Source organism: Rhinolophus sinicus, chromosome 7 (genome assembly GCF_057876585.1).
Source record: "Rhinolophus sinicus isolate RSI-liver-muscle chromosome 7, RSI-T2T, whole genome shotgun sequence".
Classification (NCBI taxonomy): Eukaryota; Metazoa; Chordata; class Mammalia; order Chiroptera; family Rhinolophidae; genus Rhinolophus; species Rhinolophus sinicus.
The window spans coordinates 50,382,397-50,402,234 of record NC_142507.1 but is presented as its reverse complement, the minus strand read 5'-3'; the positions used below and the strand labels follow the sequence as shown (position 1 = coordinate 50,402,234).

The 19,838-nt window shown below is 42.3% G+C and overlaps 1 protein-coding gene across 50 annotated transcripts in view; it reads right to left on the bottom strand.

The window, feature by feature from the left end:
- Positions 1-19,838, bottom strand: part of PDE4DIP (phosphodiesterase 4D interacting protein) — a 176,305-nt gene that overhangs the window by 55,583 nt on the left and 100,884 nt on the right. For 29 of the 50 annotated variants that reach the window (XR_012491576.2, XM_074318453.2, XM_019714221.3 and 26 more), the window contains 12 exons: positions 9,743-9,874; positions 8,935-9,054; positions 8,594-8,686; positions 8,271-8,483; positions 7,293-7,451; positions 6,289-6,402; positions 5,959-6,096; positions 5,105-5,284; positions 3,710-3,904; positions 2,444-2,611; positions 2,194-2,275; positions 734-825 (listed from right to left, as the gene is read on the bottom strand). Coding sequence is in view for 46 of the 50 variants with exons in the window: in XM_074318453.2 (XP_074174554.2) it covers positions 734-825; positions 2,194-2,275; positions 2,444-2,611; positions 3,710-3,904; positions 5,105-5,284; positions 5,959-6,096; positions 6,289-6,402; positions 7,293-7,451; positions 8,271-8,483; positions 8,594-8,686; positions 8,935-9,054; positions 9,743-9,874 (1,686 nt within the window). In the remaining 4 variants the exon portion in view is untranslated. Of the gene's footprint in view, positions 1-733; positions 826-2,193; positions 2,276-2,443; positions 2,612-3,709; positions 3,905-5,104; positions 5,285-5,958; positions 6,097-6,288; positions 6,403-7,292; positions 7,452-8,270; positions 8,484-8,593; positions 8,687-8,934; positions 9,055-9,742; positions 9,875-16,496; positions 18,053-19,838 lie in introns of those variants that run through there. The other 21 variants (XR_002136045.3, XR_012491575.2, XR_012491574.2 and 18 more) reach the window with 1 other exon arrangement.

Genomic DNA, 19,838 nt, shown 5'->3' with positions numbered 1-19,838 from the left:
GAGGCAGAAGGGGAAGAGATTCTGGAAGGCTCAGAGGCCTCTTCTAAGAAAATTGATGAAAACTCTATTGCTAGAAATAGAGCAGAAGGACGGGGAAAACTATCCACTTCAGGCAATGACTTCTTGGGAAGCATGTTGAGTCACAAAAGACCCGAGTTTAAATCTTAGCTTTGGCATTTCATAGTTATATGACTATTCCCCACCTCCACGTTTAAAAAAAAAAATCAGTGTTTCAGCTTCTTCATCTATAAGTAGGGCCCATACCACTTACTCCGCATGGAGTGTTATGTATTAGTACTAATTTAAGTATCCAGTACAGTGCTTTGCATCTGGCAAGTACTCAGTAAACATGATTGATCATTCCCAAATCTCTCTTGTTCCATGTTTCCACAACTAACTTCATAAATCTAATATCATAATTCTAAGCAGCAGTTACATAGCACTTCATTTATTTACAGATAGTTCACAATCGTTTATTCCAGTTAGCAATGGGCAGAGAAAGCTGCTATTTCAGCACTTAAAAGTTTTAACAGTCCCCGTTTATAAAAACAAGAGCATGTCAGAGAGATAACGTGTAGATAACATGATTTATATTTTTCTCCGGAAAGAAAAAACCAGCATACCTTGTATGTGGACCCAGATATTATACTTGGAGAACTGTACTCTTTTAAATATAAACTATTTTGAAAGGAAAAATAGGAATTTAGATATTAGGCTTGACTAGAAAACTCACCCGACTTTCTCTTTCTTTTTTAGCCATGAGTTCAAGTTCCTCTTTGGCATTACTCAGCTCTTTTTCCAGCTCTGCCACTGTGTCCAAGTCTCCTAAAAATGAAAAACAGTGCTAGTTTTAATCATTATGAACATAATGTGATCTCTGTTGTCTCATTTCTGAGAAATTGACTCTGAAGACACATTCCAACAATAAAAAATAACACATATGTACAGGTTGTTCTTTGCAGCATTATTTGTAAAAGCAAAACACTGCAAGCAACCTACACCCCTATAAAAAGAGAACTGAATAAACCATAGTATATCCACACAAAGGTTAAATTTCCTACGTGATAATCATACTGTAGTTATGTAGGAGAATGCCCTTGTTCTCAGAAATACATAATGAAATATTTAGGGATGAAGTGTCATGATGTCTACAAGTAAATTTTAAATGGTACAGAAAAACAACAACACTATATCTGTGTGTGTGTGTAGATGTAAAGAAATAATGCAAATGAGGCAAAATGTTAACAACTAACGAATCTTAATAAAAATGTATAGGAGTGTTTAATGTACTCTCTTTGCCACCTTCTAAAGGCTTGAAATTTTCAAAATAAAAAGTTGGGGAAAACAACTTTTTTAAAAAACGGTGAATAGGGAGTAAATTAAACAAATCCAGCATTCTTTACTCTTCAAGCAGCATAAAGTTTTACTACTGAAAAAAATGACTGCTTGTATGGCTTATCTATGGAATTCTGTAATACCCTACAATATAACACAGGAACTGAGTTTCTGCATTCTTCATATTATTAAAACATCGTAAGTTAACTCTCTAAGTCCACAACCTTTCTTATCATAGGACTCTGACCAGCACTTCATCAGTCATGGCGAGTCCGACTTCTAGAACTTAGTGGGAAATGTCTTCCTTGAAGCTACCCTAGATCCCAACATTTTGCTTTGTGAAAGGCAGAGACTCTAATCCCAGGCATCCAGTTGAATTTTGCTCCTTTTTTCGGGAGTTCAAGGCCTACACCCGTCTCTTGGATGGAGCCAGGCTTGGCCAATCCCTCCATGTACACTGCCTGCCCCTCCCGACACCGGAATGTAGGTGATATCAGCTTATAGCGAGCATCCTCAGCCTTCTGCAAAGATACCAGGAGAAGGTGTCAGCCCCACGGCCCCACGGTGCCCGTCTGGAAACACTACCGCCTACGTTTCGGAATCCCCGCAAAGCTATCTGAAAGGGAGAATCAGGATGCAGTTTCTCTGGGGCAAATTCCATGCCCAGAGCAATACCCTCAATTCAACATGAGGTAAGGGCAGGTCTTCCGAAAACAGACATGTCTCATCCTTTCAGGGTGACCCACATTTATTTTTTCCATGAAGGTAGGAAGGGAAGAGTCTTAGCCAAACCTATTATTAGAGAATTGCAGGGAGGAAAGACAGAGGTTCCTTAATGAAATGGAATGTGATACTCACCTAACGAGGACCTGGGTATGCTGGTACCCCCTTTGGCAGTCAAGGAACTGCTATCATCTCTGGAGGGGATATGCACGGAACCCTAAAAATTGGAAGAGTTGGGGGATTTAGGAAGATGCAGGAACCATGATCACAAAGAGAAGGGCTTGGAATATTCTCACACAAGTCCGTATTAAAGTGAAACTTATGCCTTAAAGAGAAAAAGAAAATGCAGTTGGCGTGAATATATACACAAGTCTATAGCTCTTACTTGATCAGTCTGCTCTCCAAGATGGGGGCTGATGGAGGTAACTTCAGCTGGTTGGTTAGTGATAAGTGCTTGGGACACCATGGAGTCTTTCCCTCCTAGATATCGGCGAAGGACCTGTAATTCTGAATTTCTTTCCATTAGGGCTTGTACCATCTTCTCTGCAGCAGCCTAGTAAGGAAATCACACATCACATTAGAAAGATACTCTAATAAAATAAAAAAATGTATGCTTTGATAAAACATTTGTCAAAAGCCAACCGTTTATGAAGCCAGTGGGACCCTAAAAAATAGTTTCCTTGTTCTCAGTTTATAGGGAAAAACGTAATCGATGAGTGGAAAGAAAGTCTCTCATAGGCAGAATATTGAAAAAATTGAATGTAACAAATCAAAGATAAAATAATCTGAAATTGGTTCTAAGGTGCCATGAATCTGGTTTGAACTGGTATAACCACTGTCTTTCTTTAGTCTGGGATACATGTGCTATATAACTGCTGCTTAGAATTATGATATTAGATTTATGAAAGTTAGTTGTGGAAACATGGAACAAGAGAGATTTGGGAATGATCAATCATGTTTACTGAGTACTTGCCAGATGCAAAGCACTGTACTGGGTACTTAAATTAGTACTAATACATAACACTCCATGCGGAGTAAGTGGTATGGGCCCTACTTATAGATGAAGAAGCTGAAACACTGATTTTTTTTTTTAAACGTGGAGGTGGGGAATAGTCATATAACTATGAAATGCCAAAGCTAAGATTTAAACTCGCGTCTTTTGTGACTCAACATGCTTCCCAAGAAGTCATTTCCTGAAGCGGATAGTTTTCCCCGTCCTTCTGCTCTATTTCTAGCAATAGAGTTTTCATCAATTTTCTTAGAAGAGGCCTCTGAGCCTTCCAGAATCTCTTCCCCTTCAGCTAGTTGTATGTCTACCTATGTTGCAGAAGAAATATTAGGGCCGTGGTACAGAGTTAGAGACTGTGTTATGAGAATGTTAAGGAACAGAAAATGTCCATAACGAAGTTAATGGGAGGGGCCATGTATGGTGTAGGCACCCTTTCAAATGAAAAGTGTTCTATATTTCATACTCTGATGACTGATGTAAAGCTATAGTCTATTTAATAGATTGAAGGGAGAAAGCCTAGCGGAATGGACTGTAAAAAGACATAAATACAACGCATACACACATTATGAGGTTCAGTGCTTCCTACACGCAGACTACAAAGGCAGTAAGTGACTCTCTTCTGGCCTGTGGATTAGTCCTTACCTGGCTCTCCTGCTCCCTGGCGCCCATAGACTGAAGCAGGCCCTGAATCTCCATCTCATGCTCCACTGCTTGTTTGTTTCGATCGCTGAGAAGGTCCTGCAGCATCCTTTCCTTTCGCTGCAGACGCTGGCACAGCTCCTCCGCTACCTCACTCTGCCCAGGTCCGAGTTTGCAGAGCAGTGTTGCACTGAGATCCTAAGACAGAAGAAACAGCGTAAGTTGTGGAGGAAAGAATCCCCTCTACTACGGATCGAAGGGCTTATAAGAATCTATCTTATAGATGATGTAATACAGAATTGTACACCTGAAATCTATGTAATTTTACTAACAATTGTCACCCCAATAAATTTAATAAAAAAAACAAAAAAGAATCTAACATAGAAGAAGGAGCTGTGACATTCTGACGAGCAAGTATCCCATTTTATTTAGTTTTGTTTCCTGGATTTATCTAGCACAGGCCTGGCACACACAGGGCTATAAATACGTGCTCAGTGAATGAACACTAACATACAAAAAATACTGATGATGGCAACTTACATACTGTTTTCTGAAATAAGTCCTTTTTCTATTTGCTCAGGGTACATAATAATTAATACTAAATGAGGATAAATGAATAATTAGTTCATTTATTTTCTCCCCAGTGTAACTTTATAGGTGGAACACAAAATGATAAACTGAAAAAGAATAACGAGCACTATATTTATTACCAGGGCGACGCAGTTCCCGTTTCTATACTGGGAGGCGGTATGTCGTGATTAAAACTGGGAGGTAGTCAAATATATGGTGATGGAAGGAGAACTGACTCTGGGTGGTGAGCACACAATATGACATATAGATGGTGTATTACAGAATTGTACACCTGAAACTTATGCAATTTTACTAACCATTGTCACCCCAATACATTTAATTAAAAAAAGAACAACTGGGGGGCCACACGGCCTGGGTTACACACTGGCTCTGCCACTTATTATCTATGTTACTTTGGACAAATGACTTCACTTCAGAAGTCTGTTTTCTTAGCTGTAAAAGAAGGATAAAAGTATGTACCTCACAGACTTGTGAGCATTCAATGAGTTAATATCCGTTAAGCTCTGAAAATAGTGCTGACACAGCGTAAGCACTATAGCTCATGAAAGTTAGATATTATATTGCAGGGGGATTTTTTTTTGGATCTCATCAGTTCTCACATAACTTCTTTGAGAACAATAACTGTCTCCTTGAGTTTACACATATAGGGACTAACGTCCCAGTGAAAGCCAATGTCTAGGCACTTGTGTAGGCACAGAACAGAATCAGACTTGGGTCACTGGCCTCGCAGGCTTCAAGAGTCCAAATCCAAGAGTGACATCATGTAATCACTAAACTAATTGCTTTTCAAGTTAACTAAAGTCTTGCCTCGACTTCTTTGTTCCTGTCATGCAGCGATGTCTGTAACTGCTGAATGATACTTTCTTGTTCCTTCTGCCAATGGCTAAATTTGGTTTCCATTTCTTCTTTCAACCACTGGAGGTTCTGACAGGTAGCAGATAACTGTTCCACTTCCAGGCCTTTGGCCCTTAGGAGACTCTCCATACTCTACAGTTACAAAGAAAGCACCGTAAGTCAAGGGGCCCCCTGCACACGCCTCAGGATATACAACAAAGCCGATCCACCTTTAATTTATCTCCTAAACTATCTAGTAACTTTTCTGCAAAAAGAGGAAATTTAGTATTTAATCTAACAGTGCCACACTAGTCTGCTTTTTGTTTTTAGACACTCTCATCTAGTTTACAGAGAGACAAATATAAGGTCCAAGATAAATGAAGCATTTTGGAGGAAGCAGGCTATGCTCTAGAGGAAGTGAAGGACTTATTTAAGAAGTGGCAGATGGTTAGATATATAAACTCTAAAATAAATATACACAGATGTGTATATAACACTAACAAGAAAACCACAATATAAGAGCTGCACCCTATCAATGCTTATGTAAAAGTATAAAGACATTGACAAGGTCTAGAAATGAATTAGAACTACGTATAGAAATCCATATTCACTGCCTCTCCCTACAAAGTTCATAAAAGTGCTAAAACTTCCTATTTCCTAATCTGTAATGATGAAACTAATGACTGCTCTTTTTGTTCGTTTTTGTATTTTTTGTTTCTTACAAAGCAAATACCCTGGTTTTCAGAAAACGATGGACGGGGCTGATGCTTACGGCTTGGACTCCTCCAAGTGGCAGAGGGACGCTGTCATGACAGCTTTGCTCTCACCTGCATGGTAGCTTCATTGGAGGAGAGGATACCGCGCAGCCTCTCTAAGTCATGGTCTCGTTCTCTCACAGCAAGACGAAGCTGCCGCAGCTCTTTTTCTTTTTCTTCTAGAGTGGAGAACTTCTCATCTATTGCCCGCTGCAAGAAAAGCAAGCACGCTAAAGCGCCGTTAAGATTCACTACTCTGATCGCCCTTTTCCAGCACGATTCCAAATATAAAGGAATGGAGAATCAACTGCAAAAAGCAGCAAATTAAGTAGGCGCACATTTCTATAGTAGCTATGTGGGGAGAATAATCCACAGCGTCCTGGGCAAAATAAGGGGACGTACCTCTAGAGCAAGGTCTCTGTCTTGTATTCGCTGCCGCAGTTTCTCAAGCAACATTTCATTTGCTTCAAAGGTTTTGTCCGAGTTATCTCGATACTGCAGGAGCTCCTGAAATTCCTAACGAGACCAAAAAATTTTTCCTTTATTCATTTATCCAGCACTAACTGAATTCCCACACCTTGCCAAGCAATTTGTTAGGTATTCAGGATAAAAAACAAATTATGATCACTTTCAAGGGGGCACACAGTTTAGCAGCGATGACGAAGATAAAGTTTTAACTATTCTGCATTGCATGTATGTATGCATGTATATAAACGTGTGTGTGCGCGCGAGCGTGCACGCAGCTAGCTACTAGGGGCACACAGGCTGCACTGTCTAACTCTGCCTACAGGTGTCACTAAAGACCTCAGAAAGAGATTACATTTGCTCAATTTCTTAAAAGGACCAGGAATTTCTCAAGTGAAGAGGTTGTGTGGGGGGGTATTTCCATCAGAGTAAAAAACGTAAGCACAATATATGCATGCTATGAAAAAACTGCACGCTCGGTGAGATGTAATGGATTTCCTGGGACTGAAGAAGTAGGTAGAACTGATCACTCTCCTCTTTCATGTTCTAGTTTTCTCTAAAACTTTCATTTGATCATCTAAACCACTGTGGAAATTTCTAGAGCAATGTCTTCGCCGACCAGACTGAAAGCAGTGACCATATCGTCTCTGTCTCCCCAGCACCTAGCATATACTATCCCATCCCAGAGGTGCTTGGTAACGACTTCCTGAGTCTATTGCTCAAGGCTCGCGAGTCTGTCCATACTGTTTCCTCCACTTGGTGATCAGTATCTTGGTTCACGGACTGCACTTTCTATTTCTCTTGAACCCTCCTGATGCCCAGCCCTCACTGGTACACAAGTAGCCGGCACTCAGCACAGGAGGACTGGTGTCTTGAGGTCACAGGAAAGACGAGTCAGCGCTCTGAGGCCAGTGCTACCTGAAATCACTCCATGGACTCACCTGAAGCAGCTGCTCTTTGTGACTCAGGCTGTGGCTTAAGCGTTGAATGTGCTGCTCCTGGGTTCGAATCTCATTGTATTTTTCAGCCTCCAGGGTACGAAGCTGTTGGCTCTTACTCTGCAATTCTCCTTGTAGCTGCTGCAAGGCTTTTCGCAATTCCTGAATTAAACAGATTCCCATTTTTAAACAACCCAAAATTTTCATTTGGTCACTAGGTATGGGTCACTTCGAACTTTCAAGGCATGCAGAATGAAATATAAAGTAGCAGAAAGTGCCCTTCTTAAAATCACCACAGGAACGTTATACAGGAATCAAATAGGGTGTGGGAACTGTGGGAACTGTGGATGGTGAACATATATAAATTTGATAGTATAGTTCCGTACTAATTTTTTGGTTTAAAAAATGATAGATCTTTATAACTACTTAGCAAGATTCTGTCCCACTATGGATCCTTTACTTTATAATCAGCCCAAGGATAGGATATTTCTGCCATTCTTTTAAATCTTAAGAAAACCATTAAGAATTACATTATTTTATAAATAGACATGGCTAATTGTATGTGCCATTCCTTTCACCTTGGTTGTTCTTGCCCCTTTTCCGTCTCGCTGAGTTTACCCATCCTTAGAGAATAACTTCAGATGTGGCCTCCTTCGTGATGCTTTCCCTGACTCCCTTCCTCAGCGCCTTCTATATATTCATATAGGGCCCCATACATACTTCCCCTAGCGTATTTATCACACTGAAATTCTGTTTATGTGACTGTCTCTCATATTAAATTACAAGTAACTTAAGAGGAAAGAACCTATGATCTTTACTCTTGCCATTTCCAGAACACAGCCCAGTATTCAGCATATGGTACGAACTGACTGACTTAGATTAAGCAAGTGACTCAAGGGTGCGACACACACACTCTCCTGATAAAAAGCTATCGTCAGGGCAAAGTCGGCATTGAGGGCCACAGAATGATTAATGATTTACCTGGTTATGTTTCCACGAAGCCTCTTTCTGCTGTTCTCCGTCCTGGGCTGCAGCCTCTACGAACTGCACGCATCGTTTGGCATCAGCCAGCTGGCGCTCTTTTTGTCGTACCACCCTCTGGAGCTTCTGTATTTCAAGCTGGCTGCAGAATAAAGCGCTCTGAAGGTCAAGCAGAGCCACCTGTTGCTGAGCTGGGGACGTTCCCTCTGAGCCCTGAAAAGGGGAAAACCATAATCATAAGGAGGGCAAGCACTGAGCAGCTGGGAAGACTGACGGCGAGTGGCATCGTCAACTGGGGTCTTGCTGAGGTGACCCTCACATACATGAAGTTGTCCCAGCTGGCTTTGGTGCAGCATTTCTCGAAGCTTTGCCATGGTGTCGTTTTGACCTTCGATCACCTGGTACAATTCCTCGGTCTGAAAACGAGAGGGAGTACCAAACATGTTAGTGAACAAAATGGAAGTTCCATTATCTCGCCTGCACGGATTTCAGTAATAGGACTATTTCCAAAACACCACTTTAGGTTAAGGTGCAGTTTCTTTAGGCTTGTTGAGTCTACAGTTTGTTAAGTCTGACAATATCCATTTCTACAAAATATAGAATACCTGTCTACCTGGAGGGACAAATCATTTCCTCACAGGTCTTTGATTGCCACATTATTTACCTCACTTTCTCTGCTTTTCAGAGTTTCCTTGAGGCTTTGAATGGCACAGTCTTGCTTCTGAGATGACTCCTGAGCAGACTTCAGTTCACAGCTCATTTCATTCAGTTTCTCTTGAAGAATCTGAATTCAGAAAAAGAAAAACAGTTTGTTAGGTCAATGATTTCTTTTAACCTCAAATGCAACCATAAGTCCTTCCTCAAATCTAGTTTTAAAGGATTTCTTAAGGAATATTACCTTGTTATTTCCCCCACATATAGTAACCATTAAAGTCCTGTCAATCAGCAAGAGAAAGGAGCAGGAAATCTAAAATGCTTCAATTCTTCATTCAACTGCTTCAGTTCTCATGCACTGTGCATCCTCTCTGATGGCAGCCATACTGGACACTTGTCCTCACGAGTCACAGAAAGACCAAGAAGCTTCTGCTGTCTAGCATAGGACAACACTAACCAGGCCGAAAGCTCAGCATCCGAATTGTGGGAATTATCTTCTGAGCAGATTTTAAAATCCATGGGCTACGAAAGGGTGAGAAGCTAAGCTAAAGTCGAAAGCACACACGTCCTATCTTGGCACCTTATCCAGTTCAAGGCTGCATTCAAGTTTTAATCACAGACCTAGAAGGCCCCAGAAATTCTGATCAGTGCAGATTCTGATGAGAAATACAGGGAAGAACTACACTTGAAAATCAAATATTTAAATCAAGTATTATCAGGAATACATAGTGCCCGTCTCCCAAATCCTACAAAGAGAGGTGAACAGACTCATCTAGAGGACAGCCTGTGATCTCCAAGGGGCATGGTGGGGGTCATACCTTGTTGGTGGCCTCCGTTTGCTGGATTTTTTCCTGGAGTTCTGCCAAGTGGGAATCAGATACAGACTGTTGAGTTATAATGGTCTCATCTGAATTCAGCTTTTGTTGTTTGAGTGACTCTTCGGTCATGGGCTAGGAAGAAGCAGCGACAAGTAAGTTAAGTGACAAGTAAGGGAACAATAGATGTTATCTTCAAACATTTTTGGCATCTTTTGCCCGAGACTTAGAAAACCAGAGGTGTTTGCCTGAATTCAGTATGAATTCCTGAAGATAGTCCCATTCCTTATTAAGATAATTGATTCACTTCAATCCTTACTGTATTCCCTTGCCTACCTCTTCCTACGAACTTACATAAATACTACGTATTCAGTTAAAGCAATTAATTCAGAGTTTAAAGAGAGAGGAGGATTCAAAATGGAAAATGCTTATGATGACCAACTATTTATCCTATTTTCTATCAGGGAATTCAAAGTGTATGCTGATCAAACTTATGCCATCCCTAAGGGAGGAGAAGCTATATTCCAGCTACCTTTCTTATAACATGCCTGTTCACGTTATTGGGAAAACTGGCAGATTTTGAATATGGACTAGACATTAAATAATAGTATTTTGTCAACACTAAATACTGTACTTATAAGAGATGTCCTGTCTTTAGGAAATAAGTTCTAAAGTATTTATTAGGAAATAAATGCTGAAGTGTAAAGGTGCATCATTGCTGCAGCTAATTGTCAAATGGTTCAGGAATGAAAAAATACAATGTATCTATATAGACAGTAAGCAAAGGTGGCAAAATATTAGCATCTGGAGAATCTGGGAGTTCTTATGAATTCTCAAAGTTTGCAATTATTTAAAAATAAACAGCAAAAAAATCAAAAATAAAATTTAAAATCCATAATGGTCTGGGAAGGTGGCATGTGTTATAGGAATATCGATTCACCAAAACAACTCAGAAGGAAAAAACACATATTATTTATACATGGGATGATCAATTGGACTAAGATAAACTTATTGAAGTGTACCAAATTTTCATTAGGAGCTAAGAAATTCACTGTGGCATTAAATTCCCCTCCCCCCCCTCCCCGCCCCACCCCCATTCCAATTAGAAAAAATCTAAGCCCATCAGGAAGAGAATAAAAGAGGCAACTGCTATTCATTTTTTATTTCTTTCATACTTTTCCTTTCAAACTCTAATCACCACCTTGCAGGCAGAGTTACAGCTTACCTTAAATCCCTTCCTGCCAGCAATTGACTGGAACTAAAAAGATTTCAGAAGAAAAATCTTTTCTCTTCCTTCAGCGCTATTTACCAATTTTTCTACTTCAGCGTGTATGCAGCCCTATACTAACCAGCACAGCTATTCAGTGCCCGAGTATGCAAAGCCCCGTGGAGGCTGGAGCGGGGAGCTAACATGACAAAGGAACAAGGAAATACACAAAATATCAGAGAGTGACAAGTCCCATGCAGCGAAACAGGAAAGCGTGATAAAGTGGTGAAGTGACTCTAAACTGGTTGATCCGTGGAAGGTCCTTATGAGGCAGCATTTGAATGGAGGTCTGGACGACAAGGAGCCAGACCTGCCAAGATCTACATACAGAACAAGCCAGGCTGAGGAACAGCTCATGGAAAAGACCTAGGGTGGATAGGCGCCTGGGAAAGAGACCTATGTGACTCGAGTATCACTTTCCAGTAGAAATACAATATGAGCCATATGTGTAATTTTAAATTTCCTAGTATTCTCATTGACTAAAGAAAAAATAGGTCGGTAACCGACTCCGACCCCGCTCCTGCGGCAGCTCGCGTGGAGGCCCGGCCAGAAAAAAAAAAAAAAAAAAAAGAAAAGAAAAAGAAAAGAAAAAATAAATAAGTGAACATAATTTTCATAAAAGATCTTATTTAACCCAATGTATTATATCCAAAATATTATCATAAGCTTGTATTCAATATAAAAATTAGTAACAAGATGCGGTACATTCTCTTCAGACTAAGTCTTTAAAATCAGGGGTATGCTTTACAGTCAATTTGGTCTGGCCACCTTTCAAGGACTGAATAGCCACATGAGGCTCGTGGCTCCCTTGCTGGACAGGCCAGGGCGAGAGCATAATGGTCATACACGAGGAGGTGGAAAGGAAAGCCAGGGCCAAGTCATATGCAGCTTCTGTACAGCAGGGTTGATGAGGCTGAATTTCATTCTCATTAAAATGAGAATGGACTGCAGTGTTTTTAACAGAAAAGTAGTCCAATCATATTTAAATTGTAAAAAGATCACCCAAGCTGCTGTGGTGAAGGGAGCGTGGGGCGAGCACCAGAAGAAACACGGAGACTAGGTAGCAGGCTATTGCAGCACTGCATGTGAAAGCTTGGATTGTAGTGGTGGCGGTGACGGCGGAGAGAACGGATAGATTTGGGGATGTTTGGAAAGCAGAGTCAACAGGACTGGATGGTGGGAGAGAGAGAAAGAGAAAAGAAGCGAGGAAAATGACTCCTGCAAAATTGAGATACTTGTTGTTTGCGGTATAAGAGAGAGCCTTGCCCTGAATCAATGTGAATTATGTCACCCCATGGGAGAGGTAACTATTGCATAGAAATGTACAATTCTAACTGATAAATAAATAATTTTATCACTTATTTAATGATAAAACATTCTCTGCAAAACTTGGCTTCTGCCTTCCTCGATATAAAACAACTTTCCAGTAATATTATAAGATATCTTTCAAATTTAAACTGTAACAAGCAGAATTAAAATAGCCCCAAGTTTAAAATGGCAGGAAAGGGGAGCATATTCACGTGCTTTAAATCAAAGAATCTTAGCACTGTGAAGAAAACTTTTTAACGAAGATGTCCAATCCCATCTTCCATTTGAGAAAATGGAGACTTAGAGAAGGTAATAATTTGTCCAAAGGAACACCGAAAATTGGAACAAAGGATCCAATTAAACCGAATGCACTTAAGTTGGTGATGTATCTTTCACCCCTGTAAACCCACACCTACCACAATGCCTGGAATATTGCAGGGAGCAAAGGTTTTTGTTTAACATGTGAACAAGAACAATAAAAACAAAAGCAAACAAACAGAAACAGGCCTGGCAAATGTTCTAATCCTTCAGTGGCTCTCTTAGAAATAAGACCAGATAGAGAGAGAGAGAGAGAGAGAGAGAGAGAGAGAGAGAGAGAGAGAGAGAGAGAGAGAGAGATATCTAATATAGACATTTCAACAGCAGCTTTAAAGCCAAAGAATGCCATAGAAAAGTATATATGAATCGAGATCTCATCTTGAACCCATCTTGGCATGAATTATCACAGTAATGTATTGACCTAAAAGCTGGAAGATGTTTGCTTCTTTCTTCGTATAACTTTATTGTTTTAGATCTCAGAAAAATGTCCTTTCCAATAACAGTGTGCCAAACGAGCACTTAGCAAAGTCCCACTGAGTCCCCAGCTCCTAATGAATTCATGTAAAGGATCAAGTACATAAACCAACAGCTCTTAGGAAGATTTGAGAGAGCTCTCTCCTATTTTTATCGAAGACTTTTAATCAGTGACACTTGATTTGGTTGATCAGTGTTAACTCTCCAGACTATCAGCTACTAAAATCATGTTGTAATAATAATACCATTTAAATTACGTTGCTTTTGACTCAGGACAAATGCTTTCCAGTATCAGAAAAGAGAACTAATTGCTTCCAGGCCTAAGTTGTATAATGTAAGGCCTTCAGACTAACAGGCAGCAGTAATTTATTTAGACGTTGTGGGCCAAGAGCATTTTTCTGGGCACTTTTCTAGTCCCCACAATAGCAAGTCATAGATCTCAAGCTGCTGTAATGTTCTATCCTGGTGTTAATAAGAGATACACAAGAACCATCAACTAGCATAAAATGAAAGGCCTAATCTTCGACCAGCATCTAACGCTTACATCTTCCAAAGGGCCTGATCTAGTTGCATAGCTAAACTATGAGAGGTATAACCTACCCTAGTCACACAGGAGCAGACCCTGGCGTTGCAAGGAAATTACCCATGGGCCAGAGCCAACCTGGTGTTTACTAAGGGACCACACCCCGCCCATCATAGCTTTTTTGGTTCAGGGCCAGACAATAAAGAAAATTACCAGCTAGAATAAGGCTTCAAACCTTTCTTTAGATAGGTGAACCGCCTTGGGTCTTCAGGCATAAATTCTACGGAGGGCAAATAAATTAACTTACATAATATCAGAAAATTAGTAAGCAGAAGAATTACAGTGTGGCTTGTTTTTCTTTAATATGAGGAAGAAAGAATGAAAGAGAAAGAGAGAAAAGAAGACACGCAATTGGGAGGAATTGTGATGGTGATAATGTAATAGTGCACAGCATGGGGTTAACCAGAGGATTAAACAAAGGAATCAAAATGACCTTACAGAACAATCAGTCTTGCTCTTTAGGATAAGAGGTTTTCCTCCTATTTGTAGTGCAATTTAGCCGAAGAAAACATTTTTTTATTTCACGTTTTTTTTTCTTTCTATAAGCTAAAAAGACAACTACCAAAAATAATTGACATTTATTTCTGTTCTTTCCACATTTGTTCACAGAGAAAGAGACAAAAACCAGCCTGCCTTTGTCCCACTTGGCTCTGGCTTTGCCATAAAGCACAACAGGCCTTAAGGAGCTTAAATGTCACCCCGACTTAAACAATAGATCAGGGGTCCAAAATACACATTTTGTTTGCAAACACTTTGAGGCCAATGTATCTTTCTATTTCCCCCCCACATTCTTAATTATTAGAGAAAATAATGAAATGCCATGATTCTTCACGCTGAATGTTACTCCCTCCTCTCGATGTTTTATCATCCAACGAACAGTAAAGAATGTAAGCCAGGTGACAGCAGGAAGGTCATACACTACTGTTTTAAACATCCATTTTTCTAATGTCCAAATTTAGCGAAGTGAAGGGACTTGACCTAAAGGTACAATTGCCAAATTTTAAATGTGCTTATTAGGATGACAATTTTCTTCACAGAATCCCTAAAGAATCCTCCTGGAACCCTTAGGTTATAGAAAAAAAAAAAGGCTCTTCGTTTTAAAAAAGTACGTAGTTGATTCCATGTATATCAGGCAATGTGGTTTAATATATAGACTAGGAAGGTCTTGGCTGACAATGGTAAGGGATCTTTGGTTCGGCCTGAGCTAAGTTATTTCAACCGTGAGTTTGCCATATCTCTAAACAGGGCCTGCATGAGATGAGGTTTAAAATCCTTCCCAACTCCAAAACGTGTTGAGTGCAGGTACCAACAGATATTTTAAATTAAATATGGAGCAAATACTCCTCTTGTTTTGCCTGCAATTTTCTAAGTCTTTATCTTTCCACAATATTGGCCATATTTGAGAGGGGTAAATAAAAGCTTATTTCCCACCCACTCTGCTCAGATTGCTTTCAGATCCTGATATGAAAACACCGTGTTTAATTTGTGCCCCCTACGTCTGATCACACAAATACCGTAGAGCCCATATTTAGCTGTGAGGCTCCATTGAAAGAAAAGAGGCAAAAGAAAAGTACACAAGCATCAGGCATACTGATACTTAACATTTTATACAAATGAAAATACATTGTAAAACTTTTTTCGTAACACTTTCACATAATCTGTTTCTGACAATTTTGTGTAAATTTAAAAATGTCTCCCATTTTCTGCCTAAGTTCTTATTGGATACAATTTTACAATTTCATTTGTTACCTCGCTCTAAATTTCTAGGATGATGTTGGCCTTAGCAGGCTTTCCAAAAATGCCTTCTAGATTGGCCACCCTTGTAAAGGTATCACTAAAGAATTTGTATCAAGTAGAACATACCAGATGTTTCACAAAGTTAACTGAACCTAGCATTTACTGTTGCTATAGAAACACAACAGCATCTGTCAGGTCCCCATATATAACTGAATTTAAAAGGCTGGCATGAAATCAATTCGGCAGATATGAACAGCTCAAATTAAGATCAACTGCCATATCCTAGTCATTAAGAAATTCAGAGAGTATAATGGATGAAACTTTCCTATCAGCCAATAATGGATGAATTCTCTCTTAATATCATCACACATCTCCTAAAGAAGCTCAATAGACAAACTGGCTGGGAACAGTTTTCGCCTTAACATTTTAAATGACAACCCTTGAATTCCCAAGTCTCTTTTACGAGCAAGTCATCATTAGTCCTCAAATGACCTATTAATTTAGTATAAATATTGCCCAGATGTTACAATATTTTGGTGAATTAATAGGTTTTCCCCAAACTTTTACCCTATGTTCTAATCTGTTTGAGGCATACCTGGGGATAAAAGGTTTAATGTTTCAGGGAGAACTAAGTCCCTTACAGAATGAGAGAAAACATCTGCAAATCTAAACACGAAAACAAAACAAAAAAAGAGGGTGAGGAGGGGGAAGGAGGTAAGAGGGAAGAGTTCTAGTGCCAGAAATAAGATTATATGTCTTTTCATTGGGTAAACATGAATTAGAAATCTTTATCTTTTTGTCTTCAAAGGTCTGCAATTTTGATGATGAATGGGAAGGCCAATATTGTTACAAAGAAGATTATGAAAAGCAAATTGAGTGTGAATCTCATTTACTAAATGGGACACAAGCAAAAGGTGCAACAAAAATGGGCTCAATGATTATTTTCTTAATTCTAGAAATAATATCCTTAAGTCTAGACTATTATTAACCTTCACCTAGACAGAAATCATGGGAAGCCTGGGGGCCAGAAAACTATAATCAAAGAGGCACGATGTGGCCATTTTGTATACCTGAACCCGGAGTGGCAAATACTCTTCACAGAGATCATCCCACAGCTCCTGCAGGTCTGAAATCTCCAAGGGATAACTGACAGGTGTCTTGTAAAAGGGTTTCAACGACCGGTTAAGGAAAGCGGAACTAACTCCATCTGTCATGCTAGGGCCGGGCCTGGCTCCAGGTGGGCTGGATTTCACTGGAATGGGAAGCTTGCTCCCTCGGGGGCTCTGGATGGGTTTATAATCAAGACCTTTAATCATGCTAAGAGCGAGCTCCAGCTTGTGGTTACACACATGCTGGGGAGCCTGTTCGTCTGAGCAGCAGTCACACTTTGCAAGGTCCTTGGCGCTTCTCTCAGTGTCCTCCTCCTTTTGTTGTGGAGGACTCGCCTGGACGCTCGCATCCAAAGACTCCACCGAGGATGCCGGTGTCCCTTCCTCCATGCTTTCGCCATCTGGGGGTCCTTTCGCGCCGGGTAAGTCCGGTGGCCCCACCTCGGACAATGCTGGTTCTTCCGTGCAAATGCTGGTGGACCACCTGGAAGAAGGGCCACACGAGATACTTCGGGCCACCTTCCGAGGCACTTTACAAATGGCTTCGTAGTCCGAGTCAGCAACCCGCAGCGCGGCACAGCCGCGGCACCTCCTGGGGCGGTTTCCAGGGCCTTCGGGCGCGTGGCAGCTGTGGAGCTCCTGAATCTGGTCCTCGTTTTCCACCCAACACTCGAACCCCGAATAGGCAAAATCCTCCTGGAGCAACGCCGAGTACCTCACGTCGGGCAAGCCGGAAATGTCCACCGTCCCACCCCCCGCCTTGGTCTCCGCGCCGGAGTCCTCGTTATTCTTGCGATACATGCTGGCAATGCAGAACTTGAGGCGGTCCTTCTCCAGCAGCAGCTTCTGCAGGCGCTCGATGGAAAGGGCTTCGATCCGGGCGATAACGGTGTCGAACCTGTAGATCCGATCCAGCATGAAAGCACACTTGCTGCAAGCGAACTCGGCCTTGCCGTCGCGGGAGACATCCTTGCCCAGGACGTGCGAAAGCAGCACCTGGAGGTTGAGCTTGGACGCCGTGTGGAAGATCCAGCGCCGCTGGTTCCCGCACAGCTCCCGGGCACAGATCCTGCAAATCTCCTTCATCTTCCCTCCCCGCGGCTGCCGAGCGTCCCTGAGGCGCCTGCTGCTCGGCGGTCACTCACTGGCGCTTGGCTGCGCTCCGTCTCCCGCCTCGGTGGCCGCCCGCCGGCATGGCACAGCCCCGGGGGGTCCCCACGGTGCAGGGGCGCCCCTCTTCCAAGCCCCGCGCGCGAGCTCTGGGTACCAGAGTGGTCGGCCCCGCCCCTCGGGGAGGGCGCGGGCGTAGAAACGCCTCAGGGGGATGCTGAGTGACAGCCGCGCAGGCCGCGCTCGGGACCTGCCATGTCTCCGCCAGCTGTCTCTCCCGCCAGCCGCCGCGTCCTCAGCGTCCTCGCTTCTAGCGGGCTGGGCTCGCCGTCCCCTCGCCGCCGCCGCCGCCGCCGGTCGCTGACGCAAAGGCTCGGAGATTGAGGATCAGGTTTCAAGATGGCGCCAGTGGCTCGCGCCTGCGGCCACCCGCACATTCCTCTGGGAACTGTAGTCCTGGAGGCCGCACCCCCGCTCTGCGCATGCGGGGTGGCCACCGCGTCTCCCTCACCCCCGATCCGGTCACCGCTCCTCGCGGTGGAACAGAGACCTGGCTCACAGTGGGTACCCAGGGGAATGCGGGACGGACGCTGACTCCGGCCAGGCCACTTTCAGCGTTTGAGATTCCACCGAAAAAGCGCACCACTTCCCTCCTGCATCCTCACTGGCGCCCCTGCAGGATGTCCCGAGGCGCTGCGCGGGGAAGAGAAAGCCGAATCCCCTCCCTCTCTCCCCACGGCTAGTGCCACGTACTCCGGATGGAGCAGCCGAGCAGCGCCACTAGGTACCGCTGCGCGCCGCTTCCCTCCCGCCTGCGGCCCCACCTCCTCTCCCTACCCAGTCCGGTGCCTGCATTAAACGGCCCTGGGGCTGCAGAGGCCGGCGGGGAGAAAGGGTGCTTAAACCAGAGGGGGCAGGGAGGGCGGATTTAAGGAGGCTCCGTTCTACCTCTCCCTCGGCTCTCCGGAGTATCTACAAAAGCAGACAAGTGTTGGAGGGAGTGGGTGGTGGGTTTTAGCACTCTGATGACTTGCGCCCCTCCCCGCTTTTTAACAAAAGAAATCAAGGCCACAAAGCAGTCACCTGAGAGAGTCCCGGAAATACCACGTGAATGCAGCTGGTTAACCAAGATTGTGTAGATAATAGCAGACAAAATGCACTTTTTCAAGAATGTAGACACCTGAGAGTAGATTACCATCACGCAATTCTCTTTCAGGTTCAGGTAGACTACAGTCCTAATTTGGGGGGTGGAGAGGGTAGACAAACTCGAGAACAAAAGAGTCCGGAGTGTGAGGGCGTGCTGCTCTGTGCAGACTTAGGGCTGGGAATTGCACCGACTTCAGTTAGTACCATGTCTTATTCAACACCATACAGTTGTAAATCACCCCAAACTTGGGTGTAGAATTTGGGACGCACGCAAACACTGGAGGGAAGACGGAGCTCTGACTAGGAGGGATCCAGGTATTAATGTACTTTTAAAGAATTTTCTTAGCTTTGAGAGGCACGCAGACACCAAACAGGAAGAAAAACAGACCCAGCAATCACCTGGAGCACGACATTTCCCAGTTACAATGCTACATTTCACTAACTTGACCTTGTGAAAGGTCAAAGCAAACAACAGTATTTAAGTATTTCTGAACCTCATCTGCAGGACAGAACCCACATTTCTAAGCCTGGAGACATTCAAATGCCTTCCTTGAGAGCTCATAAAACCTCCAAATTTCTCATCGAGGATTAAATGAGATGATTTAGGGGAAGTACTTTGTAACAATGCTTAGCTCATTAAATAATAGCTAATACTGTAATTTTAACATTTAATATTTAATTTAATACTGTTATTTTAATGTTGTAATAAAGGGACTATTTTAAAGTAATTTAAAAACTTTATGGGGCTCCGCACACATAAGATTGTATTGTTCTGTCATTTATTTTAATCACCAAAACAAAATCTTAGTAGCTCCATTGGAAGACAGGTCAGTCCTTAGAGCTTTGGGGCTTCACAGGCTCCAGAACTTTGCATATGTGAGTTCACCTAAATCTGCGTGCTCTGGCCCTCAAACCAAGGATTTAAAAAAGAGTAAAACTCCTTTCAGTTGCATTTTTGCCTGCCTCTAGGTATAGGAACTCTAAAGTCAGAAGAAACAACAGTCTTTGGAATCTATAGTGATCTAGAGAGGCAAGGTGTTTCTGGCC